The 17,860-nt window shown below is 39.7% G+C and overlaps 1 protein-coding gene across 1 annotated transcript in view; it reads right to left on the reverse strand.

The window, feature by feature from the left end:
* The window catches only part of EXOC4 (exocyst complex component 4), a 778,194-nt gene that overhangs the window by 59,388 nt on the left and 700,946 nt on the right, over positions 1–17,860 (reverse strand). Inside the window, exon 15 of the mRNA XM_037019539.2 lies at positions 4,040–4,181. Coding sequence (XP_036875434.2) covers positions 4,040–4,181 — 142 coding nt within the window. The remainder of the gene's footprint in view (positions 1–4,039; positions 4,182–17,860) is intronic.

Consider the following 17,860-nt stretch of genomic DNA (forward strand, 5'->3'; position numbering starts at 1 on the left):
TTATACTTCAAACTGTGGAAAGGGGTTGCTTGGTGGTTAAATGTGACCTACGGTGACACAGGTAAAAATGTCAAAGGCTCTTTGGATGGATGGACCCTTCAACATGGAACCTACTGGATTTGAGGACACTTTCTAGTTTGAACTTTAATAATGTTAAAAGAAAAATATGAGCTATGGATATAAGAATATTTTGGGAAATAAGACAAGAGCTGGGCATTTGAAGCTGTTCTGGACTTCTCCTAGCATTTCCCATTCACTGTTCTCCCATTAATTTTTTGGTCAATTCTGTCTGTGCTCTCTTATTATAATGGTTCCTTGGGTAAAAGTGCCAGAGACAGTGCCCAACAGCCACTTCTCCATCACCCCTGCTCCTGAACTGCAGGGCCTAAGTTCTACCTCTGTTTCATAACAGGATGGAACGAGAGAAACATGAGCGGCTTATGATGGCAAGGATGACTCTGGCTGTGTAGTCTCTGTACTCTGTAGATCCAGGCAGTGGACTATGCGTGAGAACAAAATCTCCAAACCAATTCATTGTCTTTAAAGAGCAACAGGTTTTGTTTGGGGAAATAGTACTTTTTTTATCTGGGTTTGATTCCAAATCAGCTAACTCTTAAGAATCACTCAGGTTATACTGAACACCTATTAGGCAGCAGGACTGTTTCTGGGTTCTGGGGCCTTAACAGTGAACAAGGAACGCCGTTTTCTTGCCCCCCAGGAGCTAACAGACTCCTCCACGGTCACCTACTGTGAGTAGCCGCAGCACTTAGGGTCTCCTCTGTTTTAGCATTCTTATGCTATAGTATAATGATTTGCTGGAGATGTGTCCTAGTTATTTGGTATTATCAATTATACAAACCAAGAAAAGAAAAACGTTACTGTGACACAAGGAATGAATAAAATATGTCAACATTTACTATCTGAGCTGTACAAGGAGCACTCTATATAGTTTTATGTACCATTAAGTGGGAAAAAGATAACATGGAGCATATTTATAAGAAAGCAATCTGAATTTTGAAGTCACGTTATACGAGAAAGCAAAAAAATTTAATTAAGAAAAAAACATGTTTACTGTTTTTCGTAAAAGTCAAGGGAAGAATTCTGCATCTAGGACTCTAAAACGCAGTCCTTTTTGTTATTCTTAAAATGGTATTTTTCTTTTTTTCAAGCAAATGTTGAAGCAGATGTAACAATGGGAGTTATAGCACTGAATGGTTTCTTGTAAAGTTAACAAATAATGACTGAAACATGTTCAGCACTATTAAGAATAGTATCGCCAAAATGTACAAAAATAAAAAGGGCAGAATAGAGGTTAAAGATTTGAAAGATCTTATTGAAACGTGTTGAAAATCTCCCACTTGGAATTAACTATGTTGCAAGTAGAGAATTCTAAATGTAGAACACATTGTATACCCACACGATCAATAGCATAAATTTCTGGAGTTGTGATAGTAATTGATTTGATGTTCCCTTGTTTTTCTGTGCAAGCCAGGTAACAAGAGGCATTGGAGTATTAATGGGTAGATTTTGTTCTCTCTGTATATTACATTTATCTATTCATAGAAAACATCTATTTCTGTGGTGGCTGGTAAATAAGTAGAAAAACAAATCTAAAAATTATCGTAAAACGAATCAGAAAAGATAGAGGAAGAACCTTTATTTCTGGACAGCTGAATAGAAGAAAGAAGATTAGAAATAACGCTGGGGAAAACAATCCAAATCTGCAATGGTGCTTCTCTTACTCCACTCACAAAGAGGTAGCTCCCTGGACAAGATAATGAAGAATGAACAGAAGTAAAAGGTGTACAGAAGAAGTGACATCAGCAATACATTATCAATTAGGCTTTGCCTGGGCATACCTGAAAGATGTCCAAGTTCTGACTGGAGTCCAGATTTACGAACAAAACCCTATTTACATGTTTAAGACCAAAATCTCGTTAAGACTCTAAACAAAAAGAAAATACTCTATCAACTTTAATAATGTCTCATGGTAATACAGAAGAAAATGTATTAATCTACACTTGCTGATCCTAAAGTTTCAAAAGTCTATATCCAACTGTCTATTTGACATTGCTACCTAGATGTCTATGAAGCATCTCAGATAGAACCTATTCAAAATGGAATTCTCGATTTCCACACCTGCCCCAACCTCTCTCCTTCCTTGGCCTTGCTCACATCTGTCCATGGCCCTGGCATTCACTAGTTGCTCTGGCTGGATTCTTTTCCTTGAGTCTTTTCTTTCTCTCACTATCATCAGCCCCTGCACCCAATCCTATCAGCTCTAACTTCAGAATATGCCTCATATGCAACACTTCCCATACCTCTATGACCTCTGTCACTCTTGTGCTCATCACTGTGGTCACTCTGCTTCCATTCAAATTTCTTCCTGCAATCCCTTCTTTATACAAAGCTAGAGTGATTTTTAAAAAATGTGAATGAATGAATGAATGAATCTCTCATGCACTTAAAACTCTCCTATCCCTTCTTAATGCACTTAGAATAAAATGCAAAATTCGCTTGGTCTGAAGGTCCCTGTATCAGGCTCAAGCCTCTCCTCTTTCCCTATCCTTCCACACCTCCCCAACCGGTTGTGCACAGGGCTATAGTCACACTGGACTCCTCTCTGTTCTTCAAAAGTTGCCAAGCTTGATTTTGTCTGAGGACCTTGTGAGCATTGCTCCCTTTGTCCAAAACTCTTTTCCCCTAGGTCTTTGTACAGATGGCTCCTTCTTGTTACTGTGTCACATTTTCTCTGACTACTTTATCTAGAAAACAAAGAGCAAATCCCCCTTTCTAGTCAACTCAGCCCCTTGCTGCACTGTCCAGTATGACAGCACTAGACAGTTGTGGCTACCGAGCCCTTGAAACGTGAGTAGTCTAAATTTCAATGTTCTATAAGTGTAAAATATGTGGTAGATTTCAAAGACTTAGTACCAATAAATGCAGAATAGCTTATTAATAAGTTTTATGTTAATTACATATTTAAATAATATTTTGGATATATTGGGTTAGATAAAGTATATTATTAAACTTATGTGCTTCCCTCTACTTTTTCAAATGGGACTATTAGAAAATTTGAATTGCCTATTTGGTTCTCATGCGTAGCTCTCTATATTTCTATTGGACAGCACTGCTTGATTCCATTACGTTACTTTCATTTTTCAGTTGTACTTATCTGAAATTATCTTTTTTGTTTACTCATTGGCTATTTCCTCCCATTAGAACGCAGTTCCATAAGAGCAGGGACCGTGAGTGTTTTTTTAAATTACTGTATCCCAGTTCTTAGACCACTGCCTGGCACAGAGAAGGCACTCAATAAATGCTTAATGAATGAATGAACAATTTAAGACTTTCCAATCTTTTCTTCTACCATTTCCATTAGGCGTATGAAGAGAGATTACAAAACTAATCAGAATGTTCTACACTGCAGTGGGAGGAACAAGGGTCCAAGAAAATGGCATCTTTGAAGTTATTTTTTTTAATTATTATTTTATATCTTCAATAGGGTTTTAAGTTCCTGCAGGAAGGGATCACGGATCCTGCATCTACATTATTTCCTTCTTGATTAACAGAGCACCTTAGTAAAAATATCAATCACAATAAAGTCACCATAGTTGCGAAGTTACCACTTTTTGGGTATATCTACTCTGTGGCAGGCAGTGTACTAATTATTTATTACTTCATTTATAAAGTCTGTAGGTTGGGAATTATTGTCTCATTTTTCAAGATGAGGAAACAGGGTTAGCAAAGTTAATTAACTGACTTAAAATGGCCTCGCCACCCAGTAGAGGCAGAGACATTCAAATCCAGATCATTCTGATGTCAGAGGACATGCAAATTCTGAATCAAATTATTCAAAATACAGCATGTGCTTAAGAGCTTCAACAGTGACTGAGTAACACGAAAAATCACTTCCCTTGTAACAAAGGACATCAATAGTAAGAACCAGAAATTGGGGTGAGAAACTTCAGAAATACGCAAGTGGTTTGTGACCCACAGTGCCTTTAATTCCAAACTCTTGTGCTTGACTGTGTCATACCTGACTTCCAGATGCAGGACCAGCAAGCAGCGGTCAGCCGTATCCTGGAAAGATCTGGCAAGTTCGCTCAGAGTCTGCATGATCTGCTCTGACACGGGGGGGAGATCCATGGTCACGTGGCTTTCTTGGGCAGGAGACAGCACTGAAAGAGAGGTGAGAACAAAACACCAATTTACTGGGGATTTTTTTTTGAAATGACATATTATTTTGCTGCTTATCATGTTGTTTTTAGCAATTTGGCTAATGCTAGTGTTGGCAGCAATAGACATCCAAGACATGATAGATTATTTCTGTACTTGATTACACAGACGCTCAGCTGATTGTCTTGAACTGATTCATAGAATGAATAAAACTGAATCTTGGAGCTGGGAGTGACCTCAACAGTCATCTGGCCCAACCACACCGTCTGTGCTTGTGTCATTTGTAAATCTTCAAGTTAATGAAGTTCACCTTCTGGTTGTATTCCCTCACAGATGTTTGTGAAAGGAAATTTAATACGTTTTGAGCCAGCCTATTCCATCTCTGAAAGATGTGACCATTGTACATCAAACCCTATCTGTCATCATGAACTTCCAATTATTGGCTCTGACTCTACTTACTTTGCAATCATTCTCATATGTGACAGGACTTCAAGTACTGAAAATCTCTCTTTTGGCTTCCTTGAAGTCTTCCCTTTTCCAGTAAATGCATGCAGATTTTTCTTTTTATTAAGGTATCACTGATACACAATCTTTTGAAGGTTTTACATGAGCAACACTGTGGTCACTACATTCACCCATATTATCAAGCCACCCCCCGCCCCCACCCCATTGCAGTCAGTGTCCACCAGCATAGTAAGATGCTACAGTCATTACTTGTCTTCTCGGTGCTATACTGCCTTCCCTGCGACCTCCCTACATTATGTGTGCTAATCATAATACCCCTTAATCCCCTTCTTCCTCGCTCCCTCCCCACCCCTTTTCCCTTTGCTGGTCCCTTCTTGGGGTGTGTGAGTCTGCTGCTGTTTTGTTCCTTCACTTTTTGCTTTGTTGTTATACTCCACAAATGAGGGAAATCATAGGTACTTGTCTTTTTCCTCCTGGCTTATTTTACTGAGCATAATACTCTCTAGCTCCATCCATATTGTTGCATATGGTAGGATTTGTTTTCTTCTATGGCTGAATAATATTCCATTGTGTATATGCACCACATCTTCTTTATCTATTCATCTCCTGATAGACACTTAGGTTGCTTCCATTTCTTGGCTATTGTAAATAGTGCTGCGATTAACATAGGTGTGCATATGTCTTTTTCAAACTGGGCTCCTGCATTCTTAGGGTAAATTCCTAGGAGTGGAATTCCTGGGTCAAATGGTATTTCTATTTTGAGTTTTTTGAGGAACCTCCATATTGCTTTTCACAATGGTTGAACTAATTTACATTCCCACCAGCAGTGTAGGAGGGTTCCCCTTTCTCTGCATTCTTGCCAGCATTTGTTGTTCCTTGTCTTTTGGATGTTGGCCATCCTAACTGGTGTGTGGTGATACCTCACTGTGGTTTTAATTTCCATTTCCCTGATAATTAGTGATATGGAGTATCTTTTCATGTGCCTGTTGGCCATCTGAATTTCTTCTTTGGAGGAGTGTGTGTTCAGATCCTCTGCCCATTTTTTAATTGGGATATTTGTTTTTTGGGTGTTTAGGCATGTGACTTTTTTATATATTTTGGATGTTAATCCCTTATCGGATATGTCATTTACAACTATATTCTCCCATACTGTAGGATGCCTTTTTGTTCTGTGGATGGTGTCCTTTGCTGTACAGAAGCTTTTTAGTTTGATGTAGTCCCATTTGTTCATTTTTGCTTTTGTTTCCCTTGCCCGAGGAGATGCGTTCTGGAAAAAGTTGCTCATGGTTATTATATTCAAGAGATTTTTGCCTTTGTTGTCTTCTAAGAGTTTTATGCCTTCATGAAATGTCTGCAGTTTTTCAACTATCCTTCAAATAACCAGATTGAATTATTTTACAATTCTCATTATTTGCCAACAAAAACATTCCAATTGTTCTATGTCTCCCCTGAAATGTGGGACTCAGAACCAAACATAAAAAATACTATAAAGTAGTCTGAGCTGTCTAGAGAGAATTATCCATTCCCTTGTTTTCTTGACACCATGCTCCTTGTATGTAATTCTAAAATCTTCTAGGAGTTGGGGAAAGTGGTAGTGTGCTGTATTCTACTTCAATTCATACAGAGTCTATAGTCAACTAATGGCCCAAGAAAGTCTTTATGGAAAATTTGATAACGCTACCTTCTATATCTCTCCCAAGTAAATGGTAAAATATTTAACAGCATTTGGCCATTTTCTTCAGGAAAATACTGAACAGCAAGAGTATGAACTACATTTATTTATGTCTAGACTTCAATTGTATCTCCACTTCCCCATGATTTGGCAACACCAGTATAACTTGGCAGTTTCATTCAAAGATTAGTTTTGAGCCCTGTCTCCATTATTTACTTACTATGTAACCAAGAGCTAAAAAATTCTGTCTGCCTTAGTTTCTTCCTGAATTATAGAATAATTGCACCTACAGCATGGGGTTTTGGGGATCACTTAATGGATTATTGTAGGTAAAACACATAAAGCTCACTTAATATTAATATAAATAATCTTAACAATTCTTCTTCTTTAGCATGTGACTTGTCCAGGTTAAGAGTCTTAAGCTTAATTATCAACAAGGTACTTGAAAGATAATTCCACCCATCTTAAAGTTCAGTTTCCATTTGTCACTATTTTTGCTTTTCCAATGAAAAATTCCTCTCCCAGCAGAGGATGCACTTTGAAAGAAGGACTTGCTGGCCTTAGGGCACATGGGACTGGGTGAGGCACCACTGCCTAATCCAGGAGGAGTCCGTCTTATAGGCAGAGAGTCAACATCTGGCTGTAGCAGTGGCTACAGTTACAGGCTTTCAGTGCCACAACCATACCTGGACTCTGCCAAGCCCAGAGAAGGGCCCCAAAAGACAGTCCAGCCTTATAAGGCCATGTTTTCCTCTGTGGAAGCAGACTTTAATAAGTGAAAATATCATGGCAAACATAAATGAATTTTGTTCAAGGAAGCCAACATGTAAGGAGGCAAGGAACGCAGCGATGTAGATTTAAAATTACCACCAGCCTTGGCATCATCCAAGATGTTCATTAACTTGATTTGCAGAAGAAGATGATGTGATGTTGCATTTCTTTCTTATGTTAACATTATTCACATTGTTTGATCTCAAGTGGACAGCACCGCCTTCATACTGCTTTTATTTGGCAGGCTGGATGAAAGCAACTATCAGTAACGCTATTCTAATATTTCAAAGCATTTTAGGGCTTTTGAGTCCCTGAATTCATTGGCTGATTCATTCAGGGTCACTGGCTCTTCTGGGTGTTTTTTCACGTAATTCTATTACAGCAGTTACCATATTCCACTGATAATATCTGTGCATTGGTATGTCTCCGTACCAGATCATTAACTCCTTCAGGGCAGGTATTATACATATTTTATTAGTGTATATAATGCATATATATTTTTCCATTAATATATGTTTTTTATATTAATGGATTATATTTCCATTCTCAGCTCAGGGCCTGCAGAATAACTGGAGGCATTATCAATGGATTATCAATCAATGCTTTTTAATTAAACAGAATGAATTATTTAATTGACCAATTCAACATGAAAAATAATTCACATAGTAAGATCGTTAAATATCAGGAAGAGAAGGAACCACTTGCTATTTACAAATGTAACTCCTTAACAAATACATTCGCCTTAGTTTCTTGAGGACATTCTTAGGCCAGGGTGGAGATAGGGACATAGTTCATTATAGCTGGTTTCCTGGGCTACCCTGGAATCTCACAGAGGTACAGTTTACAGCAATGCTGGGCAATGCGCATAGCTCCAACACTTTCCCTCTGGACTGTGTGGCTTTTAGAAGTTACTTGCCTTTCACGAATCCACCTTCCTGCAGCCAAGATGTGGAGTCTCTCTTTTCTACTGACACAAAGTTCCTGGCATATCAAATACCCAGCATCTCTCAAGGAAACCAACATACTGTCATGGAGAAGCAATCAGCCTAGGGCATTAGGGTGTCTCAAGAGGTTCCACATCCTAGCATTAACCAGACTGAAATCTGCTTAGGTCTTAAAATTAGTCAAAATTGGACTCATTCAGACCCAGAAGAGCATCTGTTTTTCAAGGATGCAGCTGCTACACTTTCAATGGCAACTTACTGTGACTTCTTTAATTGACTCACATGAGGATGTCCTTGTGCATCTGCAATATTGTCTAAAATTGTTACAATATTAGCTTTGACTGGTATCAGCTGTCATGAAAGTGATATATTGAAAAGGAAAAGATGGTTATCACAGCAGGAAAATAAAGGTTAACTCTGTGAATTCAAACTTTTTAGAAGATGGTAAAAGACAATGAAGAACGATCCCATGAGATTTTCTCACTGGAAAACATTTTACAATCAAATTTTAGTACACCATTATTTCTGACTCTTCTTCCTATTTGTACAGAGAAATGACAAACACCACCCAGTAGCACCTTCCTAACTCCTAGAGAAATGTGTTATTAGATTTTGTCAATAATTTTGAGATCCTTTGATGTTGTTACCTGGCTGACATTTTTAAAAAATATAAAAATAGGAATACTGATTAGTCCTGTGACATTATGACCTCATGGGGGCTCACAGAGTCCATGGGGACTGTGACAGTAGACCCTCCACCGAAACTCTCCTTAAATAAATGCCTGGGGGAACTGCTACTACAAGCCTCACACTAGGGTAGGATTCAGGTGTCATACACAGGAACAGCACAGTTCCACATTAGGACCTTAATGTCGGCTAGCTCTGTCCTCGGGCTTCATTTCTCTGTACCACTATCCTTACTTTGTAGTCATTCCATTAAATTAGATACAAATCTATAGAGCTAACCAGCCCGTACTTCAGTGCTTTGGACACAGTAGGCACTTTCTAAGTACTCATTAAATAAATTATTTATCTATTTATAAAGTCTACGGCTTCTGGAACAGATAGGTGATCCTCACAGGCTGAAATATCTGCCATCTCATTAGCATCTAATTTGAGTTTCTTAGGAGAGAGATGTCCTTTTCTCCTTATCTAAGTCAATTACTCCAAACTAAAATTTCACAGTGACTTGTTGATCTCTCTTTCTCTGTCCTGAGACGTATTTGTAACACCTAGCTATTCTTTGCCAATAGTCCTAGCTTTTATCAAGTCAATTATTTAGTCACTCTTTCCCAGCCTCCAAAAATGTATAACCTAGTTGTAAGCTATTTTGCTATGTTTCTACATAGAATGGCCCTTACGTAAGGCACTTATTTTGTAGGTTCACTTTCTTTTGCTTCCAATTTCAGAAACAATGGTTCTTTTGTCCCTAAATAATAACTATCTCTTTTCAGTCCAAATTTATCTAGAAATTTTTGGTTTGAACTAGCAGAGTCGATTGATTTTAAAAACGAAAATGCTGACTTAGGTTTTTCCCTGATCTGCAGATTTTTTTTTCTTTCAACTGTCCCCAAATCAACACTGATCCTTCATGTTCCCATATTTTGTGTACACGGTTGTCAAAGCACTTACCACTCTTCCTGTGTGGTGCCTGGTCTGTGAGGTCCTAGGCCCTTGACAGTAGAGACCATATTGCGCACTTCTGCATCTCTTAGTTCAAGAATGACATTCAAATGGGTGAAGGGGGTCAAAAGGTACAAAGTTCTAGTTATAAAATAAGCAAGTCAAGGGATGTGCTGTATAGCATAGTGACTACAGGTAATGATACTGTAGTGTACATATGAAAGTTGCTGAGAGGAGATCATAAAAGTTCTCATCACAAGAAAAAAAACGTATGTAAAGTGACAGATGTTAAATAGACTTATTTTGGTGATTGTTTTGCAGTCATATCAAGTCATTATGTTGTGCATCTGAAACTAATATTAGGCCTTAATAAAAAATTTTGAAAATGACATTCAATAGACACTTATGTTTACTGAATGAATGAAATGTCTAATGGCATAAAAGTGTGAGTTTTTTTTATTAAAGTATCATTGATATACAATCTTATCAAAGCTTCACATGAACAACATTGTGGTTTCAACATTCACCCATATTATCAAGCCCTCAATCCTCTCCCAGCCATTGCAGTCCCTGTCTATCAGCGTCCTAAGATGCTATAGATCCTGACCCACAGGATTCTGATTGCAAAGGGGGGAGACATAGTGTGCATTAGTCAGATTAGATCCTGTACACACATACATGCGTATAACCAGCTCTGGAATATAGCCTGCTCTGTGAGACTTGATACCCAACCAATGAATCTTTTTATATCTGATAGCTGTGCAACATGAATGCAAAGCCTGTTCACTGCTGCCTCTGGAAGGGAGCTCTTTTTTGCCCACTTTGAAAGCTGGGATAGAGAAAAATACAAGAAATTAATTACCAAGGAGGAAAAAAGAGATAAGGATAGGGGAACTGGAGGATGACTCAAGGTGTCGTCTATTTGCTATTCTAGGGTCTAATCACCTAATTGATAAGACATTCATGGTCAGAAAAATGTTTCCAGTGGGTACAGCAGGCAAAGACCTACCTACTCTCTTTTCTGTGGTACTATCTGTTCTTTAAATGGTCATGTGTCACCCCGCTTCCTCTGACTGGTCATCAGACCAGAGGGGATGGGACTTGCCTGCTCTTTGAAACACCTCCTCTCCTTCTCTCTGCTCTGAAATGTCTTCTATCACTCTAACTATAGAGAGTGACTCATTCGGGAAGAGAAGCCGTGCCTGTCCCACTCACTGCCCAGCTGCCCCCCCGCACCCCCACCACCAAAGAAAAGACCACACTTTTATAAAAAACATGCAGTATTATTTTTTTTTGAGAGGGCATCTCTCATATTTATTGATCAAATGGTTGTTAACAACAATAAAATTCTGTATAGGGGACTCAATGCACAATCATTAATCAACCCCAAGCCTAATTCTCAACAGTCTCCAATCTTCTGAAGCATAACGAACAAGTTCTTACATGGTGAACAAGTTCTTACATAGTGAATAAGTTCTTACATGGTGAACAGTGTGCAAGGGCAGTCATATCACAGAAACTTCCAGTTTTGATCACGCATCATGAAGTATAAACAATCAAGTCAGATATGATTATCCATTTGATTTTTATACTTGATTTATATGTGAATCCCACATTTCTCCCTTATTATTATTATTTTAAGTAAAATTAAGCATGTATTTTATATAAAACTTGCAGTTCATTTTAGGGATCCTGTTAAGAGTCATTTTCACCTCTATGTAACCACACTCTTCTTGCTGTTTCGCAGAAGGGGATACTTGATTCTTCTACTTTTTGTTGCCCCTAAACACATTTCTTAACAACTCTAAGGCTTCTTTTCCTCATTTACACAACTCAGAGAGTTGTTGTAGGGACCAAATAGGGAATGTGGCCCCCGACACAGTGGCTGCCGTAAAGCTGGGGACCATCCCACAGGGGCTCTGCCTCCCTCCTCTCGCCTTAGCATGTTTCATCACACGCAGCACTGGCCTCCAGAATCCCTGGCAGGTCAGGACACCCATGAGAACAGAAGCGCCGACGTACCCTCCCTGGCATCTCTCACAGCCTGTGTAGCTCTTCCTTAGACTAGTAGTAATGCCTGCTGAACTTCCTCTTCAAGTTGAGGACTGATCAAAGAATTTTATGTTTTTCCTTGTCTCTCCACAATTCTTTTACCTAATGTCTTCCCAAGAGTTCATGCGCGTGGAACAGTGTTCTGTTCCAGGTTAAGAGACTGAAGGTACAGAAAGGCTATGAGGGTTTGAAGAGTTATTTCAAATGTCGACCTATAGAGGGAAAGCGAAGGAAGTTCAGCTAAGGCCCATCGTGAAGAGCAAAATGAAGTAAGAGCCAAGGTCAGGAAGGACGGCTGTTCCCTTAGGCCCCCACAGGATGGGAGGCCACTCTCAGCCAACCGTACACACTGCACGCTGCACGATTCCGTGGGCGAAAATCACATCGAGTTACTCATGAAGTGGCGCTTGCCGGTGACAAGCCCGAGCATGCCCCAGGTCCTCCATGATGTTTAGCTTTAGCTTCCCACCTCCATTCGGTGCAAACAAGCACAGACACATGATTTTACACCTCATGAGCGATGACAGTACAGACCTCAGTCTCTTTTGGTCCTGGGGGGAAACACTAAGATTGATTTTTCCTTTATTGCAAATAATCCTCCCTGAGGCCTGGTAAAAACCTAATCATCTACTAAAAAGGCATGTGGTGTGGCCAATTCAGCTGCAGCCAGATATGAAAGAGAAATGGGGAGGGGGAGCTAACGAACAGCTCCTGTCCTGTTGAAAGGCACTATTGTGGAGCGATATTAGATTTCCATGGACTTTGTAAGCCTTTTGTATGTCTGTAAAACCATGCATCAAAAAGCATCCTAAGGTGTTACATACTTAACCAGATAATTTAGGTGAATAATGACACAGACTTGAGTTTTAAGAGAATTTTAGAGGCAAAAATATTCCATGGCAAAGAGAGAACATTTATCCACGTGTTCAAACAGGATCCTTCCAGCTTCAGCATTTGTAAATCTTCCAAGAGCCTTAGGGAATGGCTCGTTCACTGGGTTAAAATGAGAAACATTAGGTCCACTTACAAATGATGAAACTTAACCAAACAGAAGTGATGCACGGTTCCCTCGATGACCCAGCAAAACAGGTGCCACGAGTAAAGACAGAACTGAAGGAGTTAAACTCTTCAATTGAACTTTTTCCAGGTGCCTTTTTTCATGAATTTCCTCTTTAGGCAGCCACATCACTCATAAATTTGGGCCAGAGTTTAAAAATGATCATTACTTTCTTGACTTTTGCCTTTGTATCCCTGGTACCTAACATAGTGGTTAGAGCTGGTAGGTGAATATCAAAGTGAACAAGAAATTGCTCTTTGCAGACAGACGGGCTTGAGGGCACATTCTGACATTCTCATAACTATTTGGGGGACCTTCTCTAGAATATATTCCCCACCTGCAAAAGGAGGGTCATCATACCTACCTCACTGGACTCTGATGATTAAATGAGAAAATACATACAGGCTTAGGATAGTGTTTGACACACAGGTACTTCCTATGTGCAATTACTATTATTACTACTACTGTTTGTTCAATAAACATATTCTGAATGAATTCATATGTAACAAAAACCCAGTACCCTCTGCCACCTACAGCGGAGGCTTTGGAAGGGTTTGGAAGAACTGACCAGTTTAACACATTTAATGGCAAAACCTGATGAGCTATTGTAATGGCAGAGCAAAAAGGACAGAATCTAGAAGCACTGGCCACTCTGACTCTATCTCTGTGTGGGCAACACAGAGACAACTGACCTTCCTGAAAGAGCTGGGTCGGCTACCAAGCATTCAATCCCTGAGGCTAGTGTGCAGCTGGTCATGGCTCCCTTCGGAGCATGTTGGAAGTAAGACATGCAGAGCGACCTGGCTAGCACACGGTGCAGGACTTGCTGATGTGCATCTTGCTAAGTGAGCCTCTACTCAGTGAGGACAAGCCTGGCCACTTCTTCGGTATATGCTCAAGGTGAACAGTTAAGTACCCCCCATTAATCTCTCCTCTGTCAGATAGTCCCATATTGATGATTGGTGCCACATACATATTGACTAATGCCTTGTGAAGATTAATAATATATGGCCATATTTCTGTCTTTATAAATTAGTAACATATGAATACTGTTCATGCATCCATTCTGTCTTGCCACATAATCCCTCAAATAATTAACAGTTCATATAGACGCTTCTAGAATCAACTTTCCTAAATATCAAAAGATTAATAATCTGCTTTTGTGCAAGTTAAGGGAAAAACTACATAGAGAAGCAATCATTTATCTATCAGGAGATTATATAGTCTCACAATTTTTCTTACCTCCAAATCTAAATCATTTTCTTTCTCTGAGTAAAAGGAGATGAGTGCCTTGGTGTTAACTATGGACTCAATTTTCCTACTTATAATGACATTTATTCTGGATTGATTATGCTTAGGCACAGAAGGTAGTGGCAAAATTCTGACTGAAGCACTTACTAACTGAATAACCCTGGGCAAATTGTGAAGACCCTGAATTGGAACAATAATAATTTCAGTCTCAGAGGGTCATTGTAAGGATTCAATGATATGAAACCCATAAAGCATTTAGAACAAAGCCCGGCACATAGTAAGCACTCAATAAATCTGAGTTATCATTGTTAGGACTCCTGGTGGTGGGAACCTGGAACAGAGAAACTCCTAAACTTATTTATCAGAGCACCTTGCGAAAACCCAGAGAGCAGTGGGCTTAGTTGTTCACATGGCCAATGGACAGAAAAAAAATGATATTGACATGCTAAGACATGTATGTAAACTCAGGACATTTTAACTTTAAAATAAGGACTCACAAAGGCATGAGAACACTCCAGAATTCTGACAATGCTCAAATCGGTGGAGGCAAGCAGGAGAAAATGGGATTAAGGTTGAAATGTTATCTTCTCCCCTACAAAAGGGGGAGAGTGACTTTCTTCAGGGTTGCCAATTCAATAAAAGAGACGGCACTTCCCACAGGCATGAGGAAGTGGCAGCTTGGCGGGGAAGCAAGGAAGGACACTCAGGAACAGCTTGGGAGGAGACAGTGTTTCTCACACTATCAGAGGGAGGAATGACAGGCATCTCTTCTGTCAAGGGAGGGACGTCTGCAGTGCCTGGTTCTTCAGGAAGGTAAACTTAGGTGTTATCTTAGGAATTCAAATGGATATTCAAAACAGTTGTGAAATTGTGTTTTTGAGAGAGATCAGGTCTGTCTTACTCAGATTGGGTCTGAAAGGTCACATTTACATTTGTATTTTGAATTAGCATTTACTTCATGGTCACAGTTTATTTCTCCCTTGCCAAAGGCACTAGGAGAAGAAATAGACACGGATGTGTCCTGTACATAGGGTATAGGGAAGGGAGTAATGAGGATGAATCTGTATAGCCTATGAAATTCTGCCCTGACATGACAGAAGTTGCCATTTTCACCTGAAGAGACAAATTGTGTTATGAATTATTTCAGTATACCCATAAAGGCACTGACAATACAGATCTAATGAGACTTAAGGCAACTGACCTGGGCTTATTTTCCAAAGATGCCTTTTCTATTTACTACTATAGGAGACTTGTTATTTGCTTTCTTGGGGGTATGTTCCCCTTGGTATTACCCTAGATTAAATTCACTGTAAAAAAGGAGACAAAAAAATATCCTTGGGCTTTCTGACTGTCATCAGCTCGGCATCACCTCCACCTCCTTTCCTAGAAGCATAGGAACGACCCTGATACCACACAGGGTTTGGGGCTTGGATTCTGCTAGGGAGAGGCACTCCCCAAAGACGTGGAAGGCAACAGGAGAGGGAAGGCGTTATTCTCCTCTAGCAGTGACAGAAAGCTGCTCAGGCAGATGGCAGAAAAGAGGGTTGCAGCTGCTTCCAGGAAAGCTCCTACCACAGCTGTCTCCTCACTGCAGTGGGTGAAACTTCTGGCACACTTCCTGCAAGCCAGCAGCTACTTCCCTCGCTCTCTGCTTCCTTCTACCTGCTTACTAAACTCTTTTAGCAATTTTTAAAACATCTACTTCCTTGTATTAAATTCCCTCTTGCTTGACATACCTGAAATGGGTTGTTTTCCTGAATGAGCCTTGATGAATAGGTGTAACTGTCTCTGCATGAGATATTTCTGAGCTATGGCAACTGAGATCTCAGAGAACATTTGTAGCTATGGTTGGCAGGAAAAGTTCACTACGAATCCCTCGGCTACCTTTTACAGGAGGGTGGTTTACCCCACAGCAGGATGTCCAGAATGTGGTCGGTAGAGCCCCTCGTCTCCCAGTCTCCATTCGCTGGGTTGCCCACCCCTGTCTGTAATCAGAGAAGCTCCCCTATTATTTGTTACCTATTAGTATTTGGCAGTAAAACTCTGCTACAAGAGCTGTTTACAAACCACTGCCCTTGAGGAGAGATGTGGGTCACATACAAACAACTTCCCACTATACTCAAACCTACAGGTCCAGCCAAAGTAGGGATAAAAGCCAAACATTTAAGTTATGGCACAACTCTTAAAGACCGAGGATGAATGGTAAAGATACCTGTATAGATAATACTTGGAAACAAGCAACCTGCCTTCTCTGTATTATTTTAGTTACATGAACTCTAGTATCTTTTTTTAAAAATTATTTACTGAGTACTAAACAAATTATGAATTGCTCTTATTCTGAATAACTCATATCAAGTTTCCCTTGCAAAATGCCTTCAACCCTCCTTTGGAAAATGTTTGACAGAACCATTTGCTGTCAAATTTTTCAGAAAACTCTACCACAGTTTTCTCCACTATTTTCTAAAGAAATCCCAGGTTAAAGATGCAAATCTCAACAAAGCAGGCTTCTTAGCAAGGTCACTTGATTTGGAGCTGTTCTCAGTGACTAAAAAAAAGCTTCAACTTAATCCTGAATGTGTATCTTCCAAGAAATCTCCATGTTTGTGAGCCCAGTAAGTGTGTAACAACTTCCAGGCTCCACAGTTTGGATCACCGGCCCTTTGACAACCAGGGTAAATGTATGAAATTCAGAAGGAATCACCCATTGACATACGGATGTTTAGATCTCTTTGTCCTTAGGCTCATTCATCAAAACATTCACTTTTTAAAAATGAAATATTCATTTTCACATCTTCCTCTGCTGGACTAAGTAGAACTTAATTTGTAGAAACAAAAAGGTGATATTGGAAGTCTTGGTTTGATAAGACACAAGAGCTCAACTGAGAAATACATTTGTAACTGTTTGGAAATTAAACATACACATTGGAGACTCTGGCAAGCCTTGGTCTGTGCCCACTAACTGTAAGGACATAGGCGTAGTGCTCTTGGTTCCCTCCAGTACCCTTCCCAGCCTCTTTCCGTGGCCCTTGAGCCTTTATGAGACTTTTCTCTTCCTCCTGTGAACTCATGTCGGCACCTGGCTCTCATCACATTCTTTTCCAGGTGGTAATAACCACATTGGTTATAGGGATCATCGCCAAACTTTAGTCTATAATTCCCAGGATTTCTTCAGATTTCACTGTTTTGAGAATATCTGTTGTCACCCCATGTTCCGTGCTCCACATTTCCTCAGATTCAGAAAATTTCCTTAATGCTCCAAGATAATCTATTTGAAGCCAGGTACCATCTGATGTTTTCCTCCCTCTTGTTTATTACCACATCTCACCCTTTCATTCGAAGAACCGTCCCTTCCTAATCAAACAGAAACAAAAGACAAGCAGAGCGGTTCTGCTTTCTATGAACGTTACCGTCACCACTTTACCCATTGTGTGCCCATCCATTTCCTGTGCTTTCTGTGCATAGACACAGCTCAATTTTATTGTCTCCACCATCTCTAATGACCATCAAGTCATTCTGGGAGTTTGCCTCCTTGACACATTTTCCACAGGCTCACCTGACAGTTTCTGGGCCTGCTATACACTCATTCATGATTACAGGCCTCTTCTTTCATTCTTATATTTTTCTCTGTAAGCTCATCAGGGAAATCTTTATATGTTGCACAACAGCGTAGTAGTTAGAAGTACAGACTATAGAGGCCAACTGAGTAAGTTCAAAATCTGGCTTTACCACTTGATCACTAAACAAATGTGTATGCTTGGGGAAATTATTTCACCTCTGTGTGCCTCAGTTTCCCAGTATGTAAAAATAGGGATAATTATGGTATTTACTTCATGACTTATTGTGACG

Source organism: Manis javanica, chromosome 6 (assembly GCF_040802235.1).
Source record: "Manis javanica isolate MJ-LG chromosome 6, MJ_LKY, whole genome shotgun sequence".
In the NCBI taxonomy this organism is placed as follows: Eukaryota; Metazoa; Chordata; class Mammalia; order Pholidota; family Manidae; genus Manis; species Manis javanica.